At 37.3% G+C, this 22,689-nt stretch overlaps 1 protein-coding gene across 9 annotated transcripts in view; it reads left to right on the top strand.

The window, feature by feature from the left end:
• Positions 1 to 22,689, top strand: part of LOC145937976 (uncharacterized) — a 215,482-nt gene that overhangs the window by 102,757 nt on the left and 90,036 nt on the right. For all 9 annotated transcript variants that reach the window (XM_083041327.1, XM_083041324.1, XM_083041322.1 and 6 more), the window contains one exon: positions 11,469 to 11,585. In XM_083041327.1, coding sequence (XP_082897453.1) covers positions 11,469 to 11,585 — 117 coding nt within the window. The remainder of the gene's footprint in view (positions 1 to 11,468; positions 11,586 to 22,689) is intronic.

The following is a 22,689-nucleotide window of genomic DNA, read 5'->3' as shown; positions in this document are numbered from 1 at the left end:
TATCAGTCGCTGGCCGTTTATCTGCGCGCTTCTGGAAATAATGCGGCAGGGTTTACCGTTGGCGTGATTTTACGATCGACTGGCGCGAACGAGACAATGGTCCCGTTATTTATTAGCCGAAATCTCTCCGCGCATAATGCGCGATCGAATCTGTCTGGATCGCGGCGTGCATGATTGGTTCACAGTTTATGCACGGTTTAGGCGGGCTTTCAACATGAAATCCCGCTGAAATAAATCATTAGCATGCGCGAGCCCGCAACCGGTTATTATGGTTAAATAATCGCGTTACCATCAGTGCGGCGATGCAATCCTGAAAAGCGTGTCGTCCTAATCCCGACCAATGGTTCTCCGGACCGATCGTCATTTCCGTTCGAAAATTCTCTTCACCTAATTTAATCTAATGAAGGAAATTGAAACATTTTGCAATTAAATGAAATCAACACAAACGCACAGTTTCATTATAGCGATGAATGTTTCCGCAACGACGTTAAATGACATATTTGCACAGATCCCGCGGAAAGCACCGTATAATCCTTTCGCATTGAGATCACGAAACGTCGCTTAACACGTTCCGTCCTTTTTTCCCAGCTTTTTTCCGTGAGTCCCGTTCGTGCAAGGAGTTTCGCACGAGGCGGACCTTTCTTTTTTTGCACCGGGATGGCATTTAGTGCTCGCAACATCCAATAATCTCTAAATCCCACTGAAGAACGATCAAACTTAAAAGCTCAATGAAAATCGTTAAATCGCGACGGTGTCGGCGACGATGAAGTTGAACGACAATTAGCGAGCCTCAGGGAGCTTTTCCTACCGCATAATTGTTTCCGATTCTCGTTTCAAATCGACCGGCCGCAGGTTTTAACGCTTGTCCCTTGCCATTTCGTTTCTCGCTCTGGACTAGCCTGCGAGGTGTAGGGGATGGTCTTGTTTTCAGAAAACTTCAGATCCAATTCGCCAACTTTCCACATTACGACAATGCTCATTCGAACTCGAGGATGCGTGGAGTAGTCTTTCACCAGTTTCGAGGGTAAATGAAACTGCCGCGAAGAGAAGTAGAAGCGGCGACCGAGATTGGACAGAAAAGAGAACGCGGACTGTCCTTCCTTTCCACCCCTTTCCCCTTCTCATTTCTCTCTCTCTCGCTTTCTCTCACCCTCTCTCTTTCTCGGCTTTACCGCTGATTACACGCTCCGCTACTAAGTAGAATTTGTCTCGCCAGAAATAAATTAGTTAATGGATTGTTTCTGGTTCTCGGATGCATCGAGAAACGCTGTGCGACAGCGTTTTTTATGACTATAAAGAAAAAAATGAAAAAATACGTTCTTGTAAAAGACGAGATATTATCAAAAACAGTGAATTGAAAAAAAATATATATTTATAATTAATTTTAATATAACAATGAAACTTATCAAGAATTTAAACTTAATTAATAATTATACCTTTTCATTAGGAGCAATTTATTATTTTTAGTTATTTGAGAAAAAAAGGATTTAATTTTTAAATTGATTCCGTAATGCAATTCTATGGTGTTTACACGCTTGCTCGTAAATAAGAGCGTTTAATCTGCAAATCGGATATGCTAAGATTCTTGCAAATCACTATTATCTTAAATTGATTAATATGACTTGTGTGTGTGTATGTAAATGTGCAAAATTCGCGCGGGAATACGCACTAATTTTCAAAACGCACAATTTTGCATTGTAATTATTCATTACGCGGAGATTGGAAATTTTCAGAAACGCACGACTTGTGCGTTAAAATTGTTCATCAAGCGGAATTTGCGTTTCATTAGCGGGGAAAATAAAATCATCATCCCCAAAACAGGAATCTGGTATGATCTGTCGTCGGAAGTTCGCGCGGGATCACGCAAAAATATACATGCCCGCAGGGCGTATCGGGGTCACATCGGAAACCAGAAACGGCAAACTTTTCGCTTATCCGCGCTCGTTTGCACCACCAGTGCGATTTGTTCTCCCGCCGTAGATCGCCGTCGGATTAACCATCGGGATCGATGGGTCGCATCCGCCGCGTCGTCGGGTTTCGGCTGTCGTCCGATTTTTGAGAGCTCGACGAGAGAGGACGGGATCTATGCGCTTCCATCCCCGGTCTAACCGGGGCACGGTGCCGGAATCGTTCTGATCGTTAGAAATTTGATTTCACGCTCGCCGCATCCATAACATCCTCCCGGCGCGAACACGAGCAGCGGCAATGGTAGTAATAGTACATGGAAAATAGGCTTTTGCATAGTATATACACGGTGGAACGCGCAAAATTTAATTGAAATCGTTAGGCGTATAATTTTAATAAATATTTTATCGTGGCAAAGCGAGACAGAAATCTATCTCCTTAAAATCTTATCCGATTTTTGGGAGAATGACAATAATAAGTAAATAGATATTTATTATCATATACACAACGCACGTAGCATCTATTTTTAATTTTTTTATTAATTAATTACAGTGTTGTGTGTCGTAGAGAAAAAAATAAGCTATCGGGCACTTTTTTAATATGGATTTATCCTAGATTTTTAATATACTGAAATGAATATATTAAGATATAGGGTGTTATTTTTTATTTCCTCTCTTCTCTGTATGTAACCATCCAATATGCGATATCATAAAATATGACACGTAATTTATATGTAAAAATAAAATTTCTTTTTTTACATAACACCCGGTATATGCGCATGCACACACATGACCCCGTTCTCTCATACTCTCATTTTCTGTTGCCCTCGCATCTACCTGATGTAACGGGCGTAGTCCCAGCGCGAAATAACTCGCATAAATCACCGATGGTTACACAGATACATTTCGTGCGATTCCACTGGCGGCGATGTTTTAATAAAACCCGACGAGGCCCAATTATTCAACTCGGCGACCTCAGTTTGCATCTCGGATGATCCGCGTACACACAAACACGCACGCACTAAAATCCTTTACTTCTATCACACAGAAAAGGGAATAGTCGTTTCACGCTATTTTGCATTTTATTCAAAAGGGCCCATCAGACCGTTTATCACTCTTATTTCTATCGCGCGTAGTTTGTGCGATGATATTTTAGGATTTTTCGATAAAAAACGATTGGCAAGCAGTGTGACATATAGCGGCGTCATTCCTTTTCGCGGCCGAAGCCGCGGATTATGTTACACTGTTTGGACACGCATAGCCATTAGACGTTAAAAATTGCATCCTCCATCCAAAGTTTTCCATTTTTTCTCCTCTTTTGCACCTTGTTTTACTTTCGCGATAATCTGAAATCACACAAGCCGGGGCAAACGTCAACCAGAAAAGACGGAGAAATGATTCCGAGAACAGCGACTCGACGTTAACAAACATCGCGCGTACCATTTTCGAATACTGTCACCCGACACGAGGAGAAACGTCAAAAACATATGTAAAACTTTGATACAAACCTGACAGCTTCCGGTCACGAAATCCAGGCGTGGATATCCGCGAGAATCTGAAATCCAAGCAGCGTACGTATACATCGTTATATAAATGGAAAGGGGAAAAGTCGTCGCGTCGCGTCAGTGGTAAAGTGAAAAAAAGTTTTCAACGTTCCCTTTCTCTTCTTCAGCACATTTTGCTTTTTTTCTCGCTATTCCCCTCGTTATTCTTTTAAACTTCGCGTACAACGGATCGTTTCCGAGAGGAAGAGAAAATTCTTCTTGTTGATTTATTCGACGAAGGAGTTAGGAGAAAATTATGTGGATTTTAGCGTGGTCCAGCCAATTGCGCTCTTTTTCTTCATCGATTGATTAAAGTCAAATCTTCGTAGGAATATTCTATCGTGAAAGGTGCAATTTTATCGACAGTATTTTTTCAAGCACCTCGAAGAAAACGCAAATAAGCGGAGCTTGCTATAGGGACGCGAGACGGAGGAGCATCTCGTGAAACTCTTGATTACCGGAGAATAAAAAGGATTCTGAAGTACTTCTTTCTTAACGGAATCTAATTGTCGGATATATATTTGCGTAATTTGCATTTTAGGTGCGGGGGAAAAAGTGCTCGTTAAAGTCTATTGCGTAAATGCAATTGAAGCTGAAGTAAATAAGAATCTCAACTAGCCAATTGTTCGTCACGGTTCGGTGAATCGAAGTTCGCGATTTAAAAACCGAAGTGATCAACTTAGCAGCGCGTCGATGAACAGTCGCTCGTGACTTCACAATTTCAGTAAAATTACTTCCTTTCTCTCTCTCTTTCTCTCTCTCCGTTTCTCTCTTTTTTCTCTTTGTCTGCAATGTCTGCTTCGCTGCTATTTAAACATCAGACCCTTCGTCGTCTGATTAATTCCTCGTAATACCACTTGGCACTGAAATATGACTCGCCGTCTGATCTATCGTCGAGATATACTACTGAAAATATATTCTGTAACGTAAAAACTTAATTTTCTAATATCGCAATATTTTTTTACGACATGTATTTAACAGTATCCACTATAAACAATTTCAGAGATGAAGAATTCTTTAAAAGTATAACATTTTTAATAACTTAAAAAATTATTGTTTAATTATAATTGTATTTTTATGACTCTTAATTTCTTTTTATCTTATAATAATGAATTTTTAATCTTATAATAATATTGAATAATAATTTTATTATTTAATGTAATTAAATCTAAGATCAATGCGACAAATGAAAAAATAGACGTCATTTTATTACGGCAGTCGAGATAGCACAGACTGTGCCCTTTATCGATTTTCTAGAGAGAGGTCAGTGTACCTTTAAAACTTTATCGGGCACTTATACTGCCGCTTCATCGTTTTTCCGAGGAAATCATTCAACACAAAATAAATTATATCGACATTCCTCGCATGTACCGTAAAGGTAAAGATAATATATCGCGCTATGCGGGAGTGTGGTTTTTGACAATAGATAGAACTAGGAATCAGTAATTTATTCCACTTTCAGCGAAACCAACATTTTCATTTCAACAGTGATTCTCCGAATTGTCGAGAATGAATAATTTCCTCTGTTTTCGAGACAAAAACGGAATACGGAAAAATCTGTGAAAAACGTATCTCGGTAAAATTTTTTTATGTAAATGTATTACTTAAAAAATTTCGAAAATTAACATAATAAAAATTACATTCAAATAAAATATTTATTTAAAAATATTATAAGATAATATACATTATTTTTGGGGGATAATTTTACTGCAAATAATTTCATATAACTGAATTTATTTTCTTATTTTTAATAAATTATAATCAATTCGTCGCAACTAATTTTCTTTAAAAGGAAGATTTTTCCAACTTGTACACACATCTATCAGATAAACCAAATTTGTTTCGGGTGACGACGATACAGATATCTGATGGCTGAAACCAATCCATGCTGGCAGAAATTTATTGACATTTTTGAATGTACTGCTGAAGAGTTGAGATTAAAATATTCTCTGTCGTATAAAGTCAGTCGTTTGAAACTGAATCACAGCACGCTTGCGAGTATCACTGTAAACGAATTTATCTCTCAGTTAGCTTTACTATTGACATCATCAGCAAATATTATTCCATTATTTTTAAAAATTTTTATTTAAAACAAAGCATAAAACGAACAACTTTTTATGTAAAGTAAAAAGAAAATTAAATCTTTACAAAATTTATGTATTTATTATTAAAATTATATAATAATAGTTATAAATTTTATAATTTAATGATTTAATCAAATTTACACACGCTAGGAAAAATCTATAAATATAATACATAAAGTATAATTTCTTCGAACTTTTTGCATAAGATAATGCGATATCGATCACTATTATCCGAGGTATTATGGCCGGTGTTTGCGAACTTTTCGTTGCATCATTCTCGGTAGCGTCTGCCCTTTTCACTTTTGTGTGTCCTCCTGGAGAACCGCGTCGGGTTTACATTTAAATTTATAATCCGCTTTCACAGAACGCGAGGGCTTCGTCCGAATACCCCTGGTAAATTGATTTGCAGTATAACCCCGTTCCTTCGTCGCTCTCAGATGCGGCGAGGGGTCTCGCACCTCGAAAGTGGGTAGCACGAAAAAGACGTGGTGGAAAGCTGTGCAAGCAGAATGGCGAATGGCGAATAACGCCCGTGGCGGGTAGAAATGTAAAATACGAGATGGTCTGGGCGCGGTAAGCGATTTCCAGTTGACTGACTGACATCGGTAAGCTTGGCGCTGCCTCCGGGCAACCTTCTCACCGTCTAGTCGGTTTTCCTTCGCTCTTTTCTCTCTCTCTCTCTCCATTTCTCTATTTCTTTCGAGCTATCCGCAAGCAGACATGTATACAGAACGTGCGCGCATATATGTGCTGGTGTGTACAGACAACGTGTACAAACGTACGCGCGGTCCAGGACTAGAGTTGCTACTCCGTTTTCCACTTGGAGGCTCGACCGCGATTAAGGTACTCCGCGACAAGACGTGCCAAATTGCACGGTATTTCGAGGAGGCGGTGCCGAGAACCCGCCATCCAACGTTAGCTTGACAGCGACTTCAACAAGAACGCATTTTTCTTGTAAAGTGGCGTATGTACGTCGCCGAGATTCTTTCTTATGTCAATGGTGATCTAAATCAACGATGTTGCGAAGACATTTCGTCGCGCACTTTACCAAATATGTCAAATTTAATGCACTTAACAGTTGCACATCTTTTTTTAAATTTATGTTATATTTGGGATATCTAATATATTTCAATTATCATTTATAAATAATTTGAGATATATAATTTAGCTCTGGTTATAAATTGCGGAAAGAATGGAATGGAGGTCACTGTCCAAAAATATGAATCATACGATCATTCTATTTATTTCGGTATTAATTTATCACTAGCTATATAGTATATGAAAATTTCCATTATAATTTCTTGAAAATACACATTTATATTTACACTCGCATTTACGAAGAATCGAAATTGTGTTACATCACTGGTATTGTAGTCGTGTGATCGTGACTTCGAAGTTTTCGTGCTACGCGCGAGGTCTGTCTGTTTCGCATTACACTGCCAAGAAGCACGGTCCACGAGTTTCCGTTTTATACCCCGGTGAACCCCGGCGCGATTATAAGGGACTCTCCAGGAGACAGGGCCGCCCTAAATTGCACTCGAGTGTTTCGCAACTCCCCTCGACACTACGACGATATTCCCTCCCGATGTAGTCCGCAAAACCCTGCGCGCTCCGAGAAATCTCACTGCTCCTGTATAATTCAACGAGACACTACTTCCGTATATATACGTCCATAAGATAATTCCTATTAACGGGAAGAAAGACGAGGGGGCCGACAATTTCCGTATCGCGTGCTTCGTGTACGTGATTCATCGAAGGAGCGTGTATGCGACGAAACTCACGCCTGAGAGAAGAAATATTAAATACATCAGAACTATACATATACATGTACAACATGAAGAATTATTAAACCTCATCGTTAAGTCGTCATACTTCAGTAATGCTTCTTTAAGAACAAATTTATTTACTCTTTATCATCATGGTTAGTTTCACCTTGATGGTTGATATTAACTGTTCTTCTATCTCGACCTAAAAGATTTACACGTCGGTAGAAAGAAATGTGTATGGGCGATAACAGGATCACAACCCGGAAAACCTGGAAAACCAGGACAGTCGAGTGCCCAATTCTCGAGAAAACCGTTTCGATCTTTCGGTCACGGGCTCGGTTCATCGTGCAGACGAGAGAGGGACGAGTGGCGGATTGCACGAGAGCGGAGACAAGGTGAGAGAGAGAAAAAGAGAAAGAAAAGGAGAGAGAGAAGGAGAAGTTGCTCTGCTGCATGAGAGAAAATCGCGCGAAATAAAAGCATCCAATTTCCTGCGAATCGTCCGTCGGATCTCTTGGCGTACTTCCTCCTCTCGCCGCGACGTCCGACTGGTGGTGCGAGAAGAAAGGATGCGAAGAGTTGGTTCCTGCTTTTTCACGGTCGGACACGAGACGCCAAATGCAGTCGGCGAAACGTGAAACGCTAAGGGGGCGCGAACCGATGGGGAAGCGGGGGTGTTAGGATAACTCGCCTTGTCGAAGGGGACGCGAAGAGCGCGAAGAACAGTGCCAAAGAGCGGCGAGGTTTTTATTCTGACGCGCAAGCTGACATTTCAATTATTTATATCACGCTGCCGATAACAATAAGATACGCCTCCCTCATTTCTGACTTTGTTTCCGACTTTTCGTGGTAGTCTCCGCTATTTGTTTCTACCTTCTTCAGATACTCCCGATTTACATCGAGGAAACTCGATAATAATTTCGAGAATGAAACAAGTATACTATTGCAAAAAAATTACAATATATTAAAAATATTGAAAATTACAATATATTATGTATTGTATATAATAATTATTTAAAAAATTTATATGTAGACATACGCTCTACAGATCTTATCTATAGAATTATGATTGATTCATATTGAAAATTAATTAATTATGCTGATATTAAATTGAAAATTTCGATGATGATATAGACAATGAAAACTATGTTTATTCTTCTTCAAACTCTTCTGCATTTTTCTAAGACAACTCGCTCGTGCAATACAAGGAGCATAATATATTTCAAATAATAAAGACAACAGCTGCGAGACCTAAATGCAAGTCGCAAACTTTCTACTGGATTGCTGATGCAGCGTGACATTCACTTATTTACATCACATAATTGAGAATAGCGATATTTGCCGGATGTTCTCCATTCCTTTCCATTCCTTATGTCTTTTGCGGTCATAACGATTCCCGACATCCTTTATCTCTCGACAATATAAACTTCAAGCTTCCTTGTCTCTTTCTCTCTTTCTTTTTCTCTCTACGTTGTATATCTAACGACTGAGGAGTCAAGCTTCTTATCGAATCGCGTAGCGGATACGTGTCTCTGGTGCGATTTAAACTTTCGTGCGAGGAAAAAAACCTGAAGGACTCACGTAAGCCGCATCAAGAATGAATATCTTTCTTCCTTGAACGGGAGAAAGACAAACTGAAAGTAACAATCTTCTCAAGCCACATGACGCTTCAATTATTTACGACGTCTTGTTGATACTATCCTACACTAGTCACTCACGCTCTTTTCATTGTTCCCTCTACTCTACTCTATACTACTTATCGCAACTTACAGATTCTTTACTCTATTTTTTTTTTTTTTTTTTTTTTAAATATTACGTTATCACATTTGAACACTTCCTCGACTTTTATATCGCATAGGCAGTTTCGTATAAAATATATCAAATTTATGTAATCTTATGTGTAGAATAATTTTGAAATTATTCATCGTAACTGCGTAAAAATTAAGATAGTTATTTTTTATAATGTATATCACATACTACAATATCTGAAAAATATGCAGAATAATATATAATAGAATTATATATTTCCCATCCGAACAAGAAAAAGAGCTACTGAAAAAAACAAAAGCTACAAGCTTGAAAATTCTTATCCGAAAAGTTATTATATTCTTCGCGGAGAAGATATTACACAGGCAACCCAAGTTCACATTCTCTGCGGGATGTTAACGGCGTCGTAACCCAGTTCGGAAGTTTTATCCGGCCGGATTATAGGGAGATGTATGTTCCACCGGGCACCAATAGAGATCGAATAGGATTACGCGACGATTGGGTCCGCGACCCATCGAAGTCCACAAGCAATTAATTCATAAGCGTACGGTTGACACAATGGTCGAACTATCCACAGCACATATCCGTCTCTTCACGCAACAATGGCACGCACAAGCATCCGCATGTTGCACGAATTATATCAAGATTTGAATGAGCTAGCATAGGGATAAATGACTCGATTCCCAACAGACCAAAGATATTACCGCGGAGGATGTGCGTCTCCGCGATTGTCTCGTTGATATGTTAATTAACGTTGTTGATGTTTTAAGCAAAACCGCCTCAGGCCCTCAATATGAATATCTATTAATCCTGTCGAACTGTTACAAGATCGAGGTAACGTGATAAGCTTAATCGATTATTAGAGCGTTCAGGTGGCATTTTCGAATGAAATATGTCGAGACTTATTGTGTCGAAATTTTTTACAATTGTGATATCAAATTCTTATATTATATAAAAATATGTAGCTGACATTTTAGAAACTCCTTTATTTATTTTTTACTCATTTTTATTTTCATTTTTAATTCTTCGAGCAATATTGATTAAATTATCAAATTATAAATTTTTTAGTATTATTATGATTTAATTTTCTTTGATAATTTACTGATATCATCGCGAGGGATTTTTCGACACAGCAAAATTTTCTGAAATCTTGATGAATAATAATCACTCAAGCGTGTTATAGCGCATTTTATTCATTTTCCCTCTTACGAGATGAGGCGAAAGCGGGCCTGATTGAATCAGCATGATTCCCTCGTTACGTATTACCTATTGCGTAACCACCCGATTCCATCCACATCGCGCGGTTCCCTCATTTCGCCCCTATCGACTCGAGTCGGCGACGCCTCGGGAAAACGAATCCTTTGAAGTCGCCTGTACCCGAAGAAGTAATTTCAGCGCGACCCTAGTCGGCAATCGTTTTTCCCCGGTTCGTATAGGATCGACCGTCTGCCCCACGAAACGTTATTATCGGAAGCGCCCCATCTTTGATAAAGACAATTAGCGACGTAATTCACGCAACAACTTTTATGAACGAACAGGCAGCGTTGAGAATGTATTCAGCAGCCGTTTTTGTACCACATTAAATTTAAATTGATAGTCGCAAGTGTCTAGATATATGTTTTACATGCAACTTCTCTAAAAAGCGCCAAAATATACATGTGTGCGTGTTAATTATTATACATATCGCGAAGGTTTTTTGCATTAAAATTACAATTGTCTATCCCTCCTACAGAATCTTGATTCGATTTTACTTTACACAATCTAATTTAAGCAAAGTGAAACTCGTACTTTGTACGTGGTATGGAACTTAGTTAACATTAAACTTCGCGCATATTGGATTCAAAATACGATTCCTACCAAAATTCAATCTGGAACGGCAGATACAGGTCTTAACATCGCGGAGGATAAAATCCAATGCGAGGCACGTATCTCCAAAGTTAAGCTATAGATACAGTTTTGTAAAGTAAACGATCTCAGAATGAAAATCCTTCCTTTTCTCCATTTTAGAAAAAACTGAGAAAGAGTCTGTGGATTTCCGGAGCTAACGACATAAAATTTTAATATGCGAAAAAATTAGAGGAAACGTATTTCTGACTTGACAAGAGAACATTACCCAGACGTAATTTAAATATATATTTTCAGCACGAGAATAGCAGTGGAAAATTCTTACTTATCTGATTTCACAGCAAAAAATGTGCAATATTTTTTTTAAATTGAACAAAACAAAAAATACTATTCGCATCACTCAAATTCCATTGAATTGTTCTCACTTGGCGCGACACGACGAGACGGGTCGGATCGAAAATTACCGAAACTAATCAGTGAATGGCACGAAAGATAATAGCAATTTGCGCGCTCGAGAGTAATGGCCAGTTACTCAGGGGTTTCGTCTTTTTGTTGCAGATGCGAGGGTGGCTGGCTACAGCTCGAGGGCAGCGCTCGAGTCTGCGGTCGTAACCAGCGCTTCGACCGGCCGGTCGTCCTCTTCTCGGACAAGTCGATCGCGACCTTACATATGCAGTGAGTACAATATCTAACATCATACTATATATTTCACTTAGCAAACTGTTTTTGCGTTATCGCACTTTGAGCCAACCAGGCTAATAATTCTCCTTTCGAGCGATTTGCCGCTCACAGTTAATTTTTTCATGCAAAGAATTTCCCCTATTTCTCATACAAAAAACCGCACACCGTAATAGATTGACATTTTAAATGCAAACATGAACGAGTAAATTATTTGCCTTCGCGCAAAAGTTTGAAAGAGATTTTATTTTCGTTTTCATCTGGGACGTTGGAATGCATAGAGAGCATTTTTATGTCGGCGAATACTTAAAAACCGCGCGCGTAAATTGAATTACGAGGATATTTCTCTCGTGATATTTCTTTTTGGGGAAAATGTAGCCAAATTTTCAATAAGAACAATGCGTATTTTCGCAAAAACTTCCGCCGACTTTTCCCCCTTTTTTTTCTACACACGGGACGATTGCTAAATGAATAGCGGGCGTGTAAGGTCGATTTAATGTCACTGCGCAAGTTACCGTCAGTGCGGATAGTACTATCGAGGGAGGAAGACGAGGACGGACAGAGAGGCAGGATGGGTAGGTACAATTCCACTGGCATTACGAAATAGGAACACGTTCTGATCTAAGTGCTTCTTACTAGCCCGGCCAGCAGAGCTTGCCATTTCGTTTGTTATTCGAACGTACACCAATAAATGCTCGTATATATCAAATTTTATTCTTAAATATCGCATTAGGTACAGCGATATATATCCGAGAGATTAAATGTATTATTCTCATAGAAAAATTGCTCAATTTACCGGCACGTATATACTCACTCGCGATAAATTGAACTGATTTCGATGGAAAGCTTAAAGAAAGAACGAAGTGCGAAAACGACGTGACGTAGAGTATTTACACGATTCGGGCCTTATAAGAAGCGATTTCCATTATCTCTCTTTCGCTTTTATCCGCCGTTTGTACTTGAACCATCCTTCTCGCGGGGAGTTTAATTTAAATGCAAATTGATTTACCTTTGATAAAATAAAATAGGGATTTCTCTCTGTTTACGGGCGCGCAAAGCCGAGAATTATTTTTTAAATTAACTTTCTTGATGGCTCGTGCGAGCGCGCGCGTTCGCACGTAACCATATTTAATTATGCTGATACTACTGCAAAAGTAATAACGCAAAGTTAATAACCATTTATGACCCATGTGCTTTGAAGCATCGCGAGCGCCCGAGCAGTTAATGAAAACGGAATACAAATTAATTATTACGTTTGATGAAATGTATTACATTGATTTATAATATTTAATGAATGTAATCTTATGAAGAATGTCAACATTTTATGATTTTATTCGTGCGCTTGAAAACATCATAAATCAGAATTAACTTTTGCGCCAATTACTTTTTCTCATTATGTGTTTTATCGCGTTGGGAATCGGATGTATAATTGAAATCAAAGCAACGAATAATTAATATTAACAATTTATGAAATTTTCCATATGCACCGCAATCGGAACGAATTATGAGCGTCTGAGAGCCCCGAAAAATCTGAATAATTGATTGGTAAATATTGTCGAGAGTCGGTAAATGGTAGAAGAGTTGCAAATTCGTTCGTAGGTAAATCTACGGACGGGGGGCTCTATTGGCATCTCCATTATTTATATTTCTTAATTGGCGTGTCCAGAAAAAAAAAACCGAGTACCTGTCGGACAACGAGAAGCTTCGTTACGAGAGCTGCTCATTAAATATTTATGACGAAATCAACGTCTGCGATATACGTCCACGTCGTTGAATAAGGTCCGTGTATACATAAAACATTAGTAGTTTGCTCTACGCAACTCGTTTCTTTGACGAGTGGCATAAGATTTTCTGAAGGCTGTTTCCGTCGCGATTTTATACCTTGCTTAAAATTCGAGACGAGTCTGACGAGAGGGAAACATGCAGATGCCACACGAGAGATACACTTGACAAATTAACACGCGCAGTCTTCTTTTCGAACCGCGATTAATATTGTTTGTTCCACGATCTGCCGCGCACACAGCTGAAAATTGAGAGATTTTCGCGGGAGTAATGCGGCGTAAAATTGAATTCTGCTAGCCGGTCCTGAGAGTAATTTGATCGTCGGGCATGATGTTCAATAAATTTATGAGAAAGTCGAGCTTTTGATTTCTATCGTAAATTATTTTACATTTCCATAAACGCGAACGCAGCAACCGTATATAAGATAATAATTGTTTCAAATAGCGTCAAAAAGTAAAACTCGATATGCGTAAAATTAATGGAATATAATCGTGCTGACGTAATTATATACATATACATATATTGAAACGTCGTTTACAAAAAAGAGAGAAAAATGATCTCTATTACCAATAAAGTTTGAAAACTTTTTTTTACATATGAGACATAATAATATTCGCGATTAATTAAAGCAGCTATTACATATAATTTATTACATATAATTTATTACATATAATTGATAAAGTTTTAATCTTAAGAGAATTTGATTCAATTTACATAATAAAAATCTCTGAATTTCACATGAGGAAGTATTCATTTTGAAACGATATCTAATGTATAACAAGAAAATTCGAAAAAAGTATTTGACACGACGAAAATGGCAGCTTTTAATCCGGAAATGTCTCCCGCGTTATTACTTGACACTTTCCTCTCGGCAGAGACTCCGAAACGCAGCTTCGGGATGAAATTTATATAAGTTGAGAAGTTGAGTGTAATGTGGCAAACCCGTCGCACGCGACTGGCATAAACGTGTCAAGAAATGATTTATGGCGGTTAGTTTCCACTCCCGACCACGGCAATTCCTGTTTTTATGTGAAAATATGCAAGAAACTAACAACAAACGACAACTTATAAGCCATGATGCGCAATATTTCGATGGAATATTGAACAGGATATCTATCCATTAATGAAAAAGAAAAAAGAGAGACGTGAAAAAGCTTTATCAAATAATTACTTTTATTATCATACATTTAAACAAAATTATAACACTGCAAGTTTGAAATTATCTTGCAGATAAATTACCTTGTAGATAACGAAGACCGTGCAAATGATAAAGAAAAACAGAATTTGTGCGAACGAATAAACGTATATGCAATAACATAAAACATCGCGATAAATTTTCCACGAATTTCTGGCTGAAAATTTCTTGGCCGCTTAATTGGTTAAATTAAACGGGCCGCGACGAAAATTTCGTCGGACAAAATCTCGAAGATAAATATACAATGCACGTGAAACGGCGCATAATATTTTTCAGTGCTATCCGTAAAGTAACGACACGTATATCGTCGAATTCGAGGCAATAATCGGATTCCCGTGAAATTTCAATGCGCTCATTTCCATAACTACGTCCTTTTATGTCACCGTGAAACATTGAAATGGACTGAATTATTCAACCGATAATACGCGGCTCATACGTGGAATACGGGCGGAAACTTTATCCGTTATGTTTCAACATATTGTATAATACACTTTAAACTACGTCCATTGTCCACGCAGAACCGTAATAAGGTCAATATATACGATCTCGATTTATATCGTACAACAAAAATGACGGAAGTACGAAAGAGGCTTTTCTTTCACATCAACATGTCAGATTTATTCGAAAAATATCTTTTTTAAATAGTATATCAAACAGACGTATATAGCAAAATACATATGCAATAGAAATATCGAATAAAGTTCAACGCATCCAACGTCTGAACATTTACAGTAAAATAAAAGTCTGTTTTTTATCGTGTATCAGCGGGAAGCAGTATTTTAGCATAAAAAAATTGGTTCAAATTTTTACAGATCACTGTTCGTGTTTTTTTCACTGTAGTTTTCAATGATGCGATCTCCGCACAACCTAACTTTTTAATCTTTATTACAAAGAAAAATATCTACATTTCTTTAATACGTCTATATAATAGATATCTCAAAAAATATTTTTAAAAAAATTTAAGAAGTAACAAATTGTATTAATATACTAAAAAATATCTTCATTATTGAGAGCGTAAAAAGTAAAAGATGTACAGAATTACAGAAATCTGTTAATTTTGTATTAGATTTTAGTATCGTTCTTTTTGATGTTTTTTGGATATGACGGATCTTCCATAATGAAAACTCGCGTGCTCTTTGGATCGTGTATGTTCGATTATATGTGCAATATGTTTACCGATCGATATTAAGAAGTAATATATATACGTCAAATATTATATGTGAACTCATCATATGTATGTATATATCATATATATCTTGAATCTGCAGATAGATATCGTTCAAGAGTTTGACATTTCATCGAAGTAATATCATATCTATTACATTCACTATAACTTTTCTCGTGCAGCTGCACATCGTACGCAGTGAAATTAGTCAATATCGGTATCATAATATCTCCCCGTGCATTATTATAATTGATATTATTAATAATTTAATAACAATATTCTATACGTGCAAAGATCAATAAATTTATTAACATCGATACATGACTGAGTTTGCAGAAATAATTTCAGAAATGGAAATATAAGAGAGAAATACGAGAAATATGGAGATTAAAGTAAAGGGATAAAATGTCCCTAACGCTATTATTTATCTCTTATATATGCATATTCGTTATAATAGAATTTAGTCGACCATTCTAGATTTGACAATTTCACAGAAGATTGTGAAACAATGCTTGTAGAAGCCACAACGCGCGCAGTCGTGTCCGAGAAAATCGTAATAAATTTAGTTGACTGCGAGTTTCTGACTGAATTTTAAATGATTCTTGTCGTGGCGTGACAAATTTACGTCGCAGTCTGGCGTACTTTGGTGCATGTTTATGGCGTCATGCTTGCATCCTCTTTCTCTCTCTCTTTTATTTTCGTGAAGCGATGAAAGTTCGTTGGTCACTGTTTGCTGCCGCAAAGATGCTAACTACATAATTGCGTTTCTAAACTTATTTCGACTGTCATTAAATCGGATGAACGTAGTGATTTATTTAGTCGAATTTCGGTTTAAGTTTTGACGATTTTAAAAGACTTCAAATAATCGGAATTTAATATACACTAATGACACGAATTATATATTAACGCAAATACAGAGTATAAGGATACTATTATAATTATTATCATTTATTTTTGTGATCTAGGAATTTCATAAGAAAGCGTGTTATTTGTGTACGAAAATTTGCATAATTAAGTGGTTCTTCATTTCTCGCCGAGCACCAATCCTTTTTTTTCATAGCTTTACATGTAAATTAATTTATTTTTGGCGGAGTGATGAAAAGAGATATCTTTATCTATGATTTAGCTTATTAAATTAATAACTTCAATTTTTTTGTCATGAGTCGTTTAATGTGGCTCGCAGCATCATCGCGTCCTATGGACGCTTGATCACGTAACCGTAAGTTAATTTAGTTGAACTATTGAACAGTTTCAAAAGGGACGAGTAGTCTTTTTCCAAGCTGCCGACATCTCCGACTCGAACCCTGCCGTCCCGATTTTCGGTTCGTTTCACGCTGCTACACGGCAGCCACCTCGAACTTCCGCGAAACTTAGCCGGTCGCAATAAAATCGATATCTCGACAAAAGGGAACGACCTTTGGTAACGGCGTGCTTTATACGATCCATTAGGCGAATGAAAAGACAAGAAAGGCTTCGCTTGTACCCACCTTTCATTCCGCCGATTTCCTTCTATGTATAAGAGGCGTCTTCATAGAAAAATATCCCCGGGCGATGAAATAAAGTTTATTTCAAAGTAGCTTCTTTATAATGTGCAGTTTTGGCAGGGCAGTACGGTCCTATCCGGATATCATTTTCGCGAAAAGAATAATATTCGATAGGTTAGAGCTTTATCCATTGGGAAAAGCGCTCCCTCTCTCTCACTCTTTTCTTTTAGATACTATTGATCGAATTGCTTTTGGGATTCCTACGAACGTAGCAAAAATGTCAGACGCGAAAGGAAAATCTCCAATTTCTTTCAAACAATAAATCACGATTATATGTTTCATGAAAAATATATTTTCTTGTTTTTCGAAAAAATTTCATTATCGGAGAATATCTCATTATATTATTAAATATTGAATATATGCAATATACATAGAACGAGCAATATTAGAACTGCTTCTTATAAGGGAGATGTTGGCGAAGAGCTACGAGAGCAAATAGTCCGAGTGGAAAGCTCGTATGTCGAAATGTCAGGAAAAAAGGGAGCTGGATGAAAATGCTGCTTAGGAAGATGTAAGGGAAACCAAAAAATGGAGAACTTTTTTATTTTCTTAAAAAGCGAATGGTACAGTTCGCTCGTTACTTTCTGAATTTCGTTTAAATGCTCAAATTTTTTTGTATACGGATTAAATTAACATATAATATCGATCAGAATCGTGCCGTGACATATAATCTTTTATCATTAACGATAAAAATTATTAATTTTAGATTTAATACGATAAATTGAAAAGAATTATATATTACATTTATTTTACATTAATTTTAATTGATTATTTAAATTAATTAATTATTAAAACATTTCAAAATAAGTGAAAGTGTGATTGCTTTTTCACATAATGACTTAAATAATATCTAAGTAATTTTACATATTACAAACGGAAACCAACTTTGGCAATCAATATAAGAATTAAAGTGGCACAAACATTTCCATCAGCCTAAGAAATTGAAGACAGATCGATTGTACAAAGCCTATCGTATCTTAGCTGCGGGTAGAACAAAAAGAGTGGAAAGAAAAGGACGTCTTTTATATCCGAACTATGCTTTCGATTTTGCGCGTAAGTTCACTCTTTCTCTTATATATCCTTGTTGGACCTGATTGAATGGATGCGGGTCCATGCCACGTCTGCGTCTTCCGATTGTTGAAACTGTCTCAAAGAGGGCTATAAAACAACCCTAGGTAATAGAAATAAAGGAAAGAGAGCGAAAAATATACGATTTTAAACAATTAAAAGCATCAAGATTATCGTAAAATCCGACTTAATAAATAACAAGAATCTCTCGACGACAATCAAAGCGTTTCAATTTCATAAACGTGTACGAAATTCATATTTTACGTTTCCACCGCACGTGCTCTTGCGATATATCGCATCGTAAAACGAGAACTTTCATACAAAAATAACTACTCCCGCAAGAAGAGACGATGCTCTCATCGCTCTCAAGACTCGAGATTTTCTATTTGCGACGAGTGAGTTATCGCGCAAGAAGAATCGGGCCGACGTATCCCGATTCAGTTTAATCGCGAAGAAAAATTAGGTTCGTTATTCTACCACGGATAGGTATATCGATTAGCAGATTAGTCTTATCGAGTACGCGAGGGTGGTTCGTAGGAGAGAGCGCGTAGGAAGGCAAAGACGGGAAAGAAAGGAGACTCGAATCTGATTCCGGGAGCAATCTGTCTATTCGAGTCTCGTTCTCGCGCGAGGTTGGGGATACATTTTTCGAGGTAATTTCCCGTCAGAACTACCCCTCCCTTTCCCAACCCCCGGGATAACCGTGCGCGCTCATCGAGCCCGCTGGGATGGGGGCCAAGATAAGCTCGCGGAATATCGGATTCAAATCCTACGTACGTAGAAGTGTAGGACGAGAGGGCGCACCCGTGGGATACTTTCTGAGGGAGCCAAGTACAACGCGATCCACACGTACGCGATTTATTCGCCCCTGTACTGAATATTTTATTAACCCATTAGGATATAAGTCGGCAATTTACGTCGAACGGATCATGAACGATAAAACAGACTCGGGGACGCATTTTAGACATCCTTCAGTGATGAAGGTCTTTGTTAAGGACATATCTTGCGATAAGCATAAGTTTGCGAATTTATCAATGAATTTTTAGTCTTTGTCCTGTATATTTTATATTTTATATTTTATATTTTATACCAGTATAAGTATTAATATCAAAATAATATAAAAAAAAGAATTTTATTAATTAAAAATGCTAATGTGTGAAATATGAAGTTATTTATATTTACAGACTAATATAACTGCAATAAAATAAGAAATAAATTTCTTGTTAATATAATAATAAAAATATCAGATTAGATGTAGCAAGGGATAGAATCTTCTTATATATTATAAGATGTATCAAGGTTATCGCGACGAAACGTCTACATTAGGGGGAAAGGTGAAGTGTCATGTTATTCAACACCTTATTGTGAAAATTACTCACGCCATTCCGTAATAGTGTCGTCATTCTTCTGGTTGGGTAAGGGAGGGAAACGGTAGACGGAAGAAAATTGCAGAAAAAAATTAAGTGGATATAGAGTGTACAAAATTACGGGACTAATGTTAACGACATGCATTAATAATCTTGTTATGGATATCGGTCCTCGTTTTTGTCGATCCACTGATCCACTGATCTTAATTGCGCGATATTATTAAGTATTCTTTATACGTCAAACCTGTCACATGCATATTATCCTCGATTGGTTGCGAACGTTCAAACGAAAGTCAATCGGATAATAATTGTTTCTGTACAGAATATCATGCTATGCTGTGAATAATGCCGCGTTATCATGTATTATTTCAATTGGCTCATATTATATATTCGCTTTTACATCTACGTGATAGATATAATATGATATATATTATCGTACGATCGTTTTACATAAATTATAAGTCCTTTTCTTTTTATTTATTTATATTCTTCGTTTACAATCAACGAATTTATTTATTTCGATCACTGTATAAGGAAGGCACAAAATTCGACTAAAAATTGAATATTGCTTTATTAAATTAAAAGGGTAAAAATTTTTCAAATTTTTCTTAAACGCTTCTTTTTACCCTCGTAACAAAATTACATGAGACAATTTTTACGTTATACAGAGAGTTTGATGGATAATTAATCACAGGCACGCGATAAATTAATCGTTACCCAATTGGAAAGTTGTAAAAGCGCATGACGCGATGATTGCACATTATTTTCCCAAACATTGAGCAATTAATACGTCACGCATATTATTATCGTCATCGACATTTTGTTTCGGAAGTGATTAATTTGCATCCGCTCCCATATTTCCAAAGGCAAACGCGGCCCCTTTTCGCGCTGATCATCGTTCTCAATGTAACCCCATATGTAATTACGCATCATCGAATTAACTGGGGTTCGGCCGATTGCGCGCAGATAGTTACTATCGAACACGATAAGAATCGAATTTCGTATACACACCGTTCTCAAATAGCCGACCAGTGCACATCGATAAGGGTCAAATTCTGCATGTACAAATCCCCGCAGTGTCACGCCCCGCTTATCGATCATTACGGCTAAATGGTTAATGGTTTATTAAATGAGAGACTTAGGCGGAATGTATCGTTAACGTATCTCATTCGCGCGTGATTTATTCTCAATATCGGTACCCACTCAGTAAATGTGAATTTTTATTATTACGTCGTTATTTGTATTTTTTATTATTTATATTTTTATATAAATAGTAGGTATATATATTTTTATATTTTATTTATATTTTTACTATTATATATTATATTATATATATTTTTTTTTATTTGACACAATACAATCTTTATTCAGTTAGCTGCTTTTCAAAGGTTTTTTATGATTTGCTTAAAAAGAAATGTCTCCGCAAGGAATTGCTTAAATTTATTCACACATATTAACAAATATACATATATAAATACACTAATCTAATGTAATGTAAAAAATTTAGGATAAAATGTGCAATTTATCTCCGCGTAAGTTTATTCGAGAAGCAGCTGTTCGAATGCATTTTGTACGCGTGACAACGCGCTATCACATTTAGGCCATCGAGAACACGTGTAAGAGACTTTACTTTACCGAAAACGAGATTTCAAGTGAGAAAGAACATCAGTCATTTGTCACGCGTAAGCTCCTACTTTGCAAATTAAAAACGAATCAACTATCTGGTTGCCCGTATCATCGAATGCAAATCGACTGAATTTCGCCGAGAGAGAGAGAGGCGAGATAAAATCTGGAAAACGCCCGGCGCAATAACGATCGCGGAGGCGAAAACACAGAGGACGAATCGAGAAACGTTCGATCGAGGGTGGCTTGTGTTTCTGTGACGAAAAAGAGACGAATTTCGAACGATCGCAATCGTCGAGTCGTGAACGCAAGGCAGAAAATTGCATCGCGGTACGGCCACATCGTTGTTCTCCGTCGCGTCGCTTCTCATAGATACAGAGTAAAAGTTGAAATTTTCAAAAGCGGATGTCAGTGCAAAACTAACGAACGCGCGAGAGTGCCAGGGTTAAAAACGGAGTGTGCGAAAAATAGCCTCGAGAATGACACGCCACGCGCGACGATGTAATTTCAGGAAATATTAATCCGCAGACATTCGTACTCCGTCAATTAACAAAACGATGTAGTAGTTTTCCTCCCGCAAACTATAAGCACGGCATGTAAGTGTTCGTAAGGAAGAGCGTATGTAGTTTGCCTATCCGGTAATATACTTGTAGCTTTTGTATAGTCGGAATCTAATATACTCGCACAAACGAGTGTGATATTAACTTTGACAGCAACACGTTCGCCTCTTTTGATCCTCTTATCCGAAAACTAATTTCCCCTTTGACACGCGGCGTTGCCTAAACATGTTTCGCCTTTGACCTTTCGCCCCTTTCGGCCTCTCCTTTTCACGAGATGTTCTCCAGGTCCGTATACCTACACAGCGACTGCGACGATTACCATTTTCAAACGCTTAGTCGCTTTCAGCTCACTCTCGTCCACCGACCCAATTTCCCTCTGACGAGTTTCTTTGGCTTTTCTTTTCCTCTTCCGTTTAATTAAGCTGCGAACATTAAGCAGTAGGAAGTTCTCATTTGTTATTCATTTTACCCGGAAAACTGCGCCTGGCGTGGCTCGGTAAAAACTGTCTGACAGTCGGCAGCTAACTCCATTCTACTTATTGCTATATTTTTATATGCAGTATAAAACTAATACATATGCATGTACAAAAAGTTGGAATATTTAAATATATTAATATGCATGTGTATTAATGATAAAATAATATAATATTGATTTTTTTTATATGCATAAAAATAAATGATAGTTTTTGCAAACTTTGAAATAATAGTGAAATATAAATGTTTATCGTTGTGAGTGCGATTTATTTAAGTGCACTACATTTAATAAAATAGTTTTCAACTTATTGTACAAAAACTGT

This window comes from Prenolepis imparis, unplaced genomic scaffold, assembly GCF_030444845.1.
Source record: "Prenolepis imparis isolate NDT839.2.m4 unplaced genomic scaffold, iyPreImpa1.0 SCAF_6, whole genome shotgun sequence".
NCBI classification, from domain to species: Eukaryota; Metazoa; Arthropoda; class Insecta; order Hymenoptera; family Formicidae; genus Prenolepis; species Prenolepis imparis.
This window is presented reverse-complemented; position numbering and strand designations above follow the sequence as displayed.